This window comes from Bison bison, unplaced genomic scaffold (assembly GCF_000754665.1).
Source record: "Bison bison bison isolate TAMUID 2011002044 unplaced genomic scaffold, Bison_UMD1.0 scf7180017864085, whole genome shotgun sequence".
Taxonomy (NCBI): Eukaryota; Metazoa; Chordata; class Mammalia; order Artiodactyla; family Bovidae; genus Bison; species Bison bison.
Window position 1 is genome coordinate 346,342 of NW_011494657.1, and position 10,538 is coordinate 356,879.

General features: G+C 54.4%; 2 protein-coding genes across 2 annotated transcripts in view; both read left to right on the forward strand.

The window, feature by feature from the left end:
- Positions 1–466: 466 nt before the first annotated feature.
- FBXO24 (F-box protein 24) lies at positions 467–9,136 on the forward strand. Its single transcript, XM_010837901.1, has 10 exons — positions 467–538; positions 788–889; positions 1,010–1,193; positions 2,164–2,402; positions 2,655–2,889; positions 4,324–4,482; positions 4,755–4,876; positions 5,145–5,276; positions 8,249–8,419; positions 8,758–9,136. Exons 1-10 carry the CDS (start codon positions 467–469, stop codon positions 9,118–9,120), a joined length of 1,779 nt encoding a protein of 592 aa, XP_010836203.1. The 3' UTR covers positions 9,121–9,136.
- Positions 9,137–10,239: 1,103 nt separating this feature from the next.
- Positions 10,240–10,538, forward strand: part of PCOLCE (procollagen C-endopeptidase enhancer) — a 5,522-nt gene continuing 5,223 nt past the window's right edge. The window contains exon 1 of the mRNA XM_010837900.1: positions 10,240–10,434. Within this exon, the coding sequence (XP_010836202.1) occupies positions 10,337–10,434 (98 nt within the window). The 5' untranslated portion in view covers positions 10,240–10,336. The remainder of the gene's footprint in view (positions 10,435–10,538) is intronic.

Here is a 10,538-nt window from a genome sequence, read left to right on the forward strand (position 1 = left end):
ATATATATTCTTGAGCTACAAATCCCCTGGTGGCTCTTAACTGCTAAGATATGAAGAATTCACCAGTGCTTCTCTTGCTAAAAGGGCATCAAGTGAAAAAAACACCCTGAAAGGAAAGGCCTCATCTACCAGTAGCTCACACTATACTTCTCCTGTCCAATGCATATCCCATGAGCCCCTGGGTGGCCAGAACTGAGCTAGAACCAAGGAGCTGAGAGAAAATCCCAGGCAAGCTTGGGGAAAAATAGGTCACAGTGGCTGGGTAGTGAGGTCACAGAGAGAGGTTTGTCTGCCCCAGACTCCATAGGGGAGGAGCCTAGCAGGGCGAGGGGCCCCAGAAAGTCCCCCAAGCCCAGGCAGGGGACATGGTGTGGGGAAGGCAGCAGGGACGGGGGCCAGGGAGCTGAGTACGGGGGGCCGAGGGGCCCGGAGAGATGAGGGCAGGAGCAGGGAGGGGGCAGTCAGGATGGTGAGGAGAAGCCGGAGCCGGAAGCTGCAAAAATTGACCGGGCTGTGCAGACGGGAGGAGGGGCTCAGGGTGAGGGGGGAGGGCGGCGAGGCAAAGGGGGGGGCAGCAAGATGGCAGCCAGAGGTCAGGGGAGGAGTTGGACGAGGAGCCAGGCAGACAGGGAGGGGTAACCCATGGACCCAGAGGAAAAAGATGGCAGGCTCTGACAGCACAGAGCTGGGAGTCAGAGCAATGGGCCCCCCCAAATAGCAGTTAATAAGTAAGAGAAGGGAGAAAGAGAGGCATGACCTTCATGTGTGCCCCCTTCTCCTTGGGCAGGTAAAGCGGAGCTGCCCTTCATGTGGCCCTTCAGAACCTGGGGGTGAAGAGAAGAAGGGACGAGGAAACCCTGTTTCTGTTCAGTTGTTCCCCCCAGAGCTGGTGAGTCCTTGGGGGTGGGGGGGTTGGTGCTAAGAATAAAGGAACCGGGGGGCAGGAGAGCTGGAGAGGGGGTTGCCCCCTGACCCCTGCTTTCCCCGTCCTGCCCCCCAACCCCCGCAGGTGGAGCACATCATCTCATTCCTCCCAGTCAGAGATGTGGTCGCTCTCGGCCAGACCTGCCACTACTTCCACCAAGTGTGCGATGCCGAGAGTGTGTGGAGACGCATCTGTCACCGGCTCAGTCCTCGCCTTCGAGAGCAGGGTTCTGGGGTCCGACCCTGGAAGAGAGCTGCCATTCTGAACTGTACACCTTCCCCCAAAACCTCTAGTTCTCTCTGCCTCTGTCCTACCTTATCCTGGGGTCCCTCCTGCTCCATAAAGTGGTCTGATGACCTCAGTATTCCCAGCCATCTTCCAGGACCCCTTTCTCTGCAAGAAACTTATTAGATTGAAACACACTTCAGCAAGATCTTACTCCAAGTCTCTAGAGCTGCTCTCAGAGAGTGTCACCCAGAGCCCCCACTCCTTCTAGCATCCCTGCTAAGTTGCCCACCACATTCAAACACTTCCACATTTCACCTTCAGACATCCTCCTCTCCCAACACCTGGAGTTTTCCCTCCTCTAAACCAGGATTTCTCAACCTGATCCCTAATAAAACTTGGGGACAAATAATTCTTTGAAGTCGGGTGAGGGGGCTGTCCTCTGCATTTGTGGGATGTTTACCAATTTCCCTCATCTCCACCCACTAGATACCAATAGCACCTCCCTGAGCTGTGACAGCCAATGTCTGTTGAGGGACAAAAATCACCCCCAGGTTGAGAAATATGCTCTAACCTCCAATCCAATAACTTCATCTCACACACCAGAGTGAAGGGAGATCCAGGTAGCACATCCAGAGCTAGGGACAAGGGAGGGCTACCAGCTTTTCCCAGTCATTCCTTTTCACTCCTCTTTCTACTTTTCTATGAATTCTTGTTAAGTCCTTTGATGTCTCCACTTCAATGCAAGTTTGGACCAAAGAAGTCCATACACTTAGCAGCATGTGTATGGCCCTGGGCTGAGGTCAGGCAGAGAATTTTAGTTCAGACATGGGGCGTAATTTCAGGTATCTTCTGAGCATTGCACAGGCCCTTTGAAAGGGGTCGTTCCCCTGGCATGGGGATGGGGAGGAGCTAAACACCCATCCACTGAGAAACCTAGTTTGCCCAAGCTCTGATTCATCTCCCTTGTGCCTTCCTGAGCCTTTAAATTTCCCTCTCTCTGTCTTCTCCAGACACAAAGGGCCTGTATTTCCAGGCATTTGGGGGCCGCCGCCGCTGTCTCAGCAAGAGTGTAGCTCCCCAGCTAGCCCATGGCTACCGCCGCTTCCTGCCCACCAAGGACCACGTCTTCATTCTTGACTACGCAGGGACCCTCTTCTTCCTCAAAAATGCCCTGGTCTCCTCCACCCTTGGCCAGATCCAGTGGAAGCGGGCCTGCCGCTACGTTGTGTTGTGTCGTGGAGCCAAGGACGTGAGTAACAGGACCTGGGCAGCTGAGACCCTATCTTTCCTCTGGGTCCCCAGGGCCACACCAGTCCCGAGCTGGCATCCTCAGGACAGCGCCCTCCTATACCAGGAACCTGAAACCAAGTCCGCATTTCCCAGCCCCGCACCCACGTATCTCATCACCTACCCCCGGATCCAGCTGCCCCAGCCTCATCCCACTGCAAGGTTCTAGATCCCGGGCACCTTCTTCTTGTCCCACTGTTGTCTTTTCCTACAGTTTGCCTCCGACCCGAGATGTGACACAGTTTACCGCAAATACCTCTACGTGTTGGCCACTCGGGAGCAGCCGGGAGTGGTGGGCACGACCAGCAGCCGGGCCTGCGACTGTGTCGAGGTGTACCTGCAGTCCAGCGGGCAGCGGGTCTTCAAGATGACCTTCCACCACTCCATGAGCTTCAAGCAGATTGTGCTGGTTGGTCAGGAGACGCAGCGGGCCTTGCTGCTCCTCACAGGTGAGGCTTAAAGCAACTTGTTTACATATTATTTTCCTACAGAGTCTTCAGGACCCATAGCAGAAGGTGGGGGGAGAGGGGCACCTCGTCCTGGTGTCGAACCAAGTATCTGCTTTGATCTCTCTGCTAGTCTAGGATTCTAGGTAACATGTCATAGGAATAAAGGGCCCTGCTGCAAAAAATGGTTTGGAAACCACTGTTCTAGTGAACACCTGATTTATTTTTATTTTTTTGCTGGTCTGCATGGCATGTGGGGGGCTTCCCTTGAGCTCAGTCGGTAAAGAATATGCCTGCAGTGCAGAAGACCCAGGTTCGATCCCTGGGTTGGGAAGATCCTTTGGAGAAGGAAATGGCAACCCACTGCAGTATCCTTGCCTGGAAAATCTCATGGATAGAGGAGCCTGGTGGACTGCAGTCCATGGGGTCGAAAAGAGTCAGGCTCAACTGAGCAACTAACACTTCCTTACTGATGGCATGTGGGATCTTAGTTCCCCAACCAGAGAATGAACGTGGGGCCAAGGCAGTGAAAATGCCGGGTCCTGACCACTGGACCACTAGGGAACTCCACTACTTTATTTTTTTGGCCACACCCCATGCTTGTGGGATCGTAGTAACCCCAACTCGGGATTGAACCCACACCGCTTGCATTGGAAGGTGGAACCTTAACCACTGAACCACCAGGGAAGTCCCTGCACTGATTTTTAAAATTCTAAGCATCCCAACCTCCACCAGGCACTGTACTTTATACCTGAACTACCCCCGTCTTTTTCTCAGTGTTCCCCAGATTTGACCACACTCCCGAGCCCCCAGACCTGAGACCTTCTGGACTTCTTTTTTTTTTTTGGCCATGCCTCACAACTTGTGAAGTTGAACCCGGGTACCCTGCCATGGAATCACAGAGTCCTAACCACCAGGGAACACTCCCCCCTCCCCTCTGCCCTTCTGGACTTCTTAATGCTAGGCAGAGCCCTGAATCCCCAGACATCATTCTTCCCAACCAGAAATCAAATTAGATTCCACCAAATCCACCTGCTAGGTTTTCTCTCCACTTGTCCCTCACACTGAAGAACTCCCCTGGTTGATTTTCAGTGGTGAGAGCTGGAGGCCGGGGAACTTGAAGTCACCCCCCCATCACCGCTCCTTGCTTCTTCTCTACACTTTTCCCTCCAGCCCACTCTAGGGCAGTAAATGTTTTGTCTTGTTAGGGCTTAGGGAGTCTCTTGAGAAGTCAATGGAGTTCCCTGGTGGCCTAGTGGTTAGGATTCGGCACTTTGGGTGTGGCGAGCCCAGGTTCCATCCCTGGTCCAGGAACCATCCGGCATGCCGCACAGCACGGCATCAACAAATAACATTTTTATTTAAAAAGAAGTCAATGTGGCTATTGGAGGGTCCCTTCCCCCACACAGTTGTCTGCCTCCTTGTCCCCTCCCCCAGAAGAAGGAAAGATCTACTCTTTGGTCGTGAATGAGACCCAGCTGGATCAACCACGCTCCTACACGGTTCAGCTGGCCCTGAGAAAGGTGTCCCGTTGCCTTCCTCACCTGCGTGTGGCCTGCATGGCTTCCAACCAGAGCAGTACTCTCTACATCACAGGTAAGAAAGACAACTATCTTCCTGCTTCTCCAGACCCCAACCTTGGACAGACCTTCCAGATACAGAGCCCTCCCTTATCGTTATTCCAGCTCGGCAGGGGATCCATAGGGCATCCTAGTCAAAACAGGTGTTTAAGTTCCCAGACATCATAGCTGGTGCATTTCTAATGGGTGTGAGACTCCCCAGAACTTGCACCTTTCATCACAGATAGGGCCTGATCCCTAGGACATGGGTGCCCAAAGCCGCTGAGCTGAGGGCTCCCGACCCCCCAGACCAGGGGGGAGTGTATTTTGAGGTGCATACCCCAGGGGTGTATCGTGATCTCTTTGGGACCCTTCAAGCGTTTGACCCCCTGGACCAGCAGATGCCGCTTGCACTCTCACTGCCTGCCAAGGTAGGATCCTCGGGAGGGCAGGGGCGGGCAGGGCAGACCAGGGGCGGGGGCGCTTAGGGGACTGCAAGGTACTGAAGGTCTGAACTATGAGCAGGAATCAAATGATTGATCAGGGATGGAAAGGGGACCTGTGAGAGGGGTGGCATGGAAGGCGCAACTGGAAGCGATCAAGCTGGGGAGGGCAGGTCAGCAGTGGGGAGACTCTGGAGCTCAGAGTTCCTCCAAAGACAACTGAACACTCACTTTGCCTTTCTGCCTTACTTCATAGATCCTATTCTGTGCTCTTGGCTACAATCACCTTGGCCTGGTGGATGAATTTGGCCGAATCTTTATGCAGGGAAATAATAGATATGGGCAGCTGGGAACAGGGGACAAAATGGACAGAGGGGAACCCACACAGGTGAGCATCCTGCCTCCCCCTTTTCCCTAATTCCCTGACCCCTGGATCTATCTCCACGCCTCTAATTTCCATAGAATCCACTTCTTAAAAAATACTGTATTTATTTATTCGGCTGCGCTGGGTCTTAGTTGCAGCGTGTGGGATCTTTCAATCGAAGCACGTAGGATCTAGTTCCTTGACCAGGAATCAAACCCAGGCCCCCTGCATTGGGAGCACGGAGTCTTGGGCACTGGACCACCAGGGAAGTCCCAGAATCCATTTTCTAATCCCTAGGAAGTCAACCAGTTTGTAATGCTTGTGCTACTGTTGCGTGTCTCTCCCGGGTTGGCACCACGAGGTGAACTTTGTGTGGCTCGTGCTGTTAGGGCAGTAGGAGTTTAGTGACATGAGGAGACCTGGGTGGGCTGAAGTAACTCGAGGAGCTAAGATGTGAGCATCTCAGTGGGTTAGAGAGGATTCGGGTGGGTACCGGGAAAGGCATCCTATGTAACGGTGGGGGGGGGCGGGGCGGTGGGGACACAGCTTGCGCATCCCTGGGAAGGTGGAAAGACTGACCTGACTGGAGCAGTGTTTTGGGATTCAGCAGCTACAAGGTGGTATTAAGGTGGTATTGTGTTTGTTGCTCAGTCGTGTCTGACTCTTTGCGACCCTGTAATCTGTAGCCTGCCAGGCTCTTCTGTCCATGGAATTCTCCAGGCAAGAATACTGCACTTAGTAGCCATTCCCTTCTCCAGGGGATCTTCCTGACCCAGGGATCAAACCTGGGTCTCCTGCATTGCAGGCTGATTCTTTACCATCTGAGCCACCAGGGAAGCCCTATAGGTGGACACAAGCCTACAGAAGTGTTGCTTTGGGAAAGAGCAGTTGTGGGTTCTGGAGCAGAAGACAACCCCCCTGGATGATTGAGACTGGGTCACCTTGCCAGAGGGCACAGTGAGAGGCCCCCCAGAAGCTGTTGAGGGACACTCAGGCTTGAGACAAGGGATTAGGACTGGCACAGTGGGAGCAGGAACAGAGAGGAATGGAGATGTGAGGTGTTTTAAAAGAAAATGAACAGCCTCTGGAAAGTAATTACATACGAGGGCAGCAGGGCAGGATATAGTTGGCCCTGGAAATGGACAGTATCACAAGTAAACACGTCAGTTGGAGAGGAATGCTGGTTTCAGGGGAGAAAGTGAATTTAGCCTTTTTTTTTTTCAATGAAGAGTAAAACACTGAAATAGAAACGTCTAGCTGATTCCAAGTTGGAACAAAGTTGAAATGACAAAAGTAGAGATAAGGGGAGCAAAGCTGCGTGGTAGCCACCATTGTGGGCAGAGGGATTGAAACTTGTCTCAGAGACACACCCTCAAATGGGTACACCCTCAAATCTCATGGGTACAGAAAGTTTCGCCCAGGAGGGGGTGATTAATAGTGACAGTGATAATGCAGGAATATACTCCCTGACATGGAAAGATGGTTGTGTCTTTTTTTTGGCAGGGGTGCTGCATACATTATGCGGACTTCTCAGGTGCTTCAGTGGTAAAGAATCCGCCTGCAGTGCGGGACACGTGGGAAATGGCAGTTTCCATCCCTGGGTTGGGAAGATCCCCTGGAGGAGGAAATGGCAACCCACTCCAATATTCTTGCCTGAAAAATCCCATGGACAGAGGAGCCTGGTGGGCTACAGTCCATGGGGTCGCAAGTGTTGGACACAAACAAGCATGCACGCACAGCACAGGTTATGCAGGATCTGACCTGACCAGGGATTAGACCCATCTGCCCTGCAGTGGAAGCACAGAATCTTAACCACTGGACCACCAGGGAAGTCCCAGTTGTGCCATACGTTGTGTGTGTGTATAAATACATATAGATATATATGGCATATCTATCTATCTATATATAGCTGCATCAGGTCTTAGTTGCAAATCACAGGATCTTTGGTCTTCATTGCAGCATGGAGGATCTTTAATTGCAGCATGTGGCATCTAGTTCCCTGACCAGGGATCCAACCCGCCCCTGCATTGGGAATGCAGAGTCTTAGCCACTGGACCACCAGGGAAGTTCCCATACTTTTAAGAGGAAAAAAAAAAAAAAAATCAAGAAATGGTTTACACAGCACAATCCCATTTTTGTTTAAAAATATACAGCTTGTGTATGTATATTTATAGAGGCAACACTGAGGAAGAATGCCCAGCAAGAGGTTAATAAAAGGCGGTGGGGCTTCTCGCAGTGATAATATTTTATAATTTTTCCTATAAACTTTCCTATAGTGGCCATAAATTATGTATCTACATTATCACAATTAAAGCGCTCAGTCTCAGGAGCGAGCATGCAGGAGAGGCCCTGGGATTTGCCTGCTGGGAGGTCCAGTGCCTTAGGAGAGAAGTCCCAGCATAGTAGGAAGTCAGATCACAGAAGCTTCAGGTGAGACCTGCTGTGCAAAGAACAAGAAGAGGCCCACCTCAGACTGATTATATAGCCAGTCTTGCTGCCTAAAACAGAGGTCAGAAGCAGCAGGAGTCGGGTGGAAGTGTTTTTCCAGAACAGTGTGGCCATTTTGAAAGGTAATGATATGACAGACTGAAAATGCTAGAGATGGAAGGAAGGAGTCCGTGGAAGGCAGCCCTTCCTGGAATGGCACAGGGATAGAGAGGCTCTTTCTTCCCCCTTGAGGCTGGAAGGCAGAACAGAGACTGGATAGGCGAAGGCCTGGGGGTGAGACCAGGATGCAGACAGCAGGCCCTGGCCTTGGGCAGGAAGCCTGTTTTCCAGGGAGCGGAGAGGAGGAAGCAACAGCTGTGCTAGCGCTTCTGTGCTCAGACTAGGGCTGCCGGAGAACCGAGGAGGAGCCATGCTGCCTGTCCGGGGACGGGGAGGCTGTTCTCCGGCCCATCTCCTCCCTCCCCTCGTTTCCCTAGACTGCCCTGAGCCCTTCTGTCACCCTAGTCCCTTGGCGTTCCCCACTTAGGGACCACCCCCTGTGCCCTCAGGTCCATTATCTCCAGCGCCCCATCGCCCTGTGGTGCGGCCTCAACCACTCCCTGGTGCTGAGCCAGGGCTCGGACTTCAGCAAGGAGCTGCTGGGTTGTGGCTGCGGGGCCGGAGGCCGCCTCCCCGGCTGGCCTAAGGGCAGCGCCTCTTTCGTCAAGCTCCACATCAAGGTCAGAGCCCAGGTTCCGACAAGTGGGCAAGAGGGGAGGGCAGGAGCCATCAGGCCCAGGGGGACTGGAGCTGGGGATCCCACCAGGACCCAGGGACCCCACTTCCCAGCACCGCCCACTTCCCTTTCCAGCAGTGTACCATGGTTCCTGGCTCTCCCCCTGAGCTGATCCTGCTGGCCCTCTCTGACCTCACACGACCCTGGGGCTCAGCCAGCCAGCTCACTTGCTGGCTCCGGGCTGGTCTGAGTGGGAGGAACACAACAGCTGGGGCTTCCAGGGAACCCCGTCCTGGGCACACCCCCCACCTGCTCAGCCACGCCCTGTCTCCTCTCCCCCAGGTCCCTTTGTGCGCCTGCTCTCTCTGCTCCACCAGAGAGTGCCTCTACATGCTGTCCAGCCACGACATTGAGCACCACCCAGCCTACCGGGACCTACCAGCCAGCAAGGCAGTGGGGACCCCTGAGCCCAGCCTGGGGGCTGGAGCACCCCAGGACCCTGGTGGGGTGGCCTGGGCCTGTGAGGAGTACCTCAGCCAGATCCACAACTGCCCCACACTGCAGGACCGCATGGAGAAGATGAAGGAGATCGTGGGCTGGATGCCCTTGATGGCGGCACAGAAGGATTTCTTTTGGGAGGCGCTGGATATGCTGCAGAGGGCTGCTGGAGGGGCTGGCCAAGGCCCCCCACCCCCTGAAAGCTGACCCCTCCTCTCCTAGTCTCACCCCCTGGAGGGAGAGTGTGGCCTGGGCCAGGGGCTAAGGAGAGCTGGAGTGGTAGCAACAAACATGGTGTGCGCACGCGCGTGGGGAGGGGATGCAGGGGGGTGGGGCCTGCTAGACATGCCAGGGTGGGCAGGGAATGGTTTTGTAAGATGTTCAGGGGGCTGCCCAGGAGGGGCCCCCAACCTGACTATCATGGATGAAAGATTTGATTGACAAATAGAATAAAAGGCTGAATCGAGGCCTGGTTTGGAACCCTGGGGCCTGGGAGGAACCTGGGGGTGGGGGTGGGGTGCAGAGTAGAAGCAGCTCAGGCTGTCAGTTCCTGCATCCATCAGCTTCCTCTCCTCTCCAGCCCCTACTTGGTTCTACCACTTGGATCCTCCATCCACCAGACTGTGCAAGTCGCTTCCTTCTGACTCCATCCCAGAGCAGCCAGCCACCCCCAACCACTCTCCTCCTGCTTTCCTTCCAGATCTGAGCTTACACGTTGTCCTTTCCCTTATTTTCTACTCCATCCTCCCCTTCCTCCATAAAGAAGACACTCCCTTTGCCCACATACCATGCCTCCCACTCCCTACCCATACCTCCAAGTATTTGAGAAAGAAGATGGGTAAGCAACATTCTTTCTCTGTGGCCTGGTCTGGCCCTTGGAGGGAGAGGACAGTAAACATTTGAAGTTGAAAATAAGCTGGAGCCACGGGGTGGTCAGGAAGTGAGTGATTAGAGGTTGGGAGTCCAGAGAAGGACTTCCTCTGGGTGCTGAGGAAGTGGGAATGGGGAGGTGCACGGGGTGGGCTGGAGGGTCCACAGGAAGGACCCCAAGCTGTGCTGGAAGGATGCTTGGGCTCTGGACAGAGCAGGGTTGCTGAAGACATTCCTGGACCGCCTGGATTATGCTGAGAGCCTGATGCTCGCTCTGCCCTTCATTGCTCCACCCCCGCCCCACTAGGTCAGTATTTGTGTGTCCTGGACCTAGAGAGGCCCCTGGACTCGCCACTGTCCCGGCTCTTCTCTCCCTGTCCCGCCTTCCCCGCCGCCCGCCCCACTGGCCAGTCCCCACGCCCACACGCCCGAGGCTGCCTCATCTGGCACTGATTATCCGCGCTGCTGCTGCTGCTGCCGCTGCTGCTGCTGCACTCAGCCGCTGCCTCTGTCTTGAAGACCCCAGCACTTCTCTCCACCCCCGCCCCTGGCCATGCTGCCTGCTGCCACAGCCTCCCTCTTGGGGCCCCTCCTCACTGCCTGGGCTCTGCTGCTGCCTTTCACCCATGGCCAGACCCCCAACTACACCAGGTAGGTCTCTTGGCACCTTCCAGATGGCTTGAGTGAGCTTCAAATCCCTAATTCCAGGCGGGGGAAGGGGTTATGCCTGTAGATCTGGAAGGTGCCAAGAGACC

What these genes read in the sequence shown, in the direction of transcription:
- FBXO24 (XM_010837901.1), top strand. Translation starts at nt 467, where the DNA reads ATGGTGAGGAGAAGCCGGAGCCGGAAGCTGCAAAAATTGACCGGGCTG. An exon ending in AGTTGTTCCCCCCAGAGCTG is followed by an intron (nt 890 to 1,009) that starts GTGAGTCCTTGG and finishes CAACCCCCGCAG; the next exon opens with GTGGAGCACATCATCTCATT. An exon ending in TCGTCAAGCTCCACATCAAG is followed by an intron (nt 8,420 to 8,757) that starts GTCAGAGCCCAG and finishes CCTCTCCCCCAG; the next exon opens with GTCCCTTTGTGCGCCTGCTC.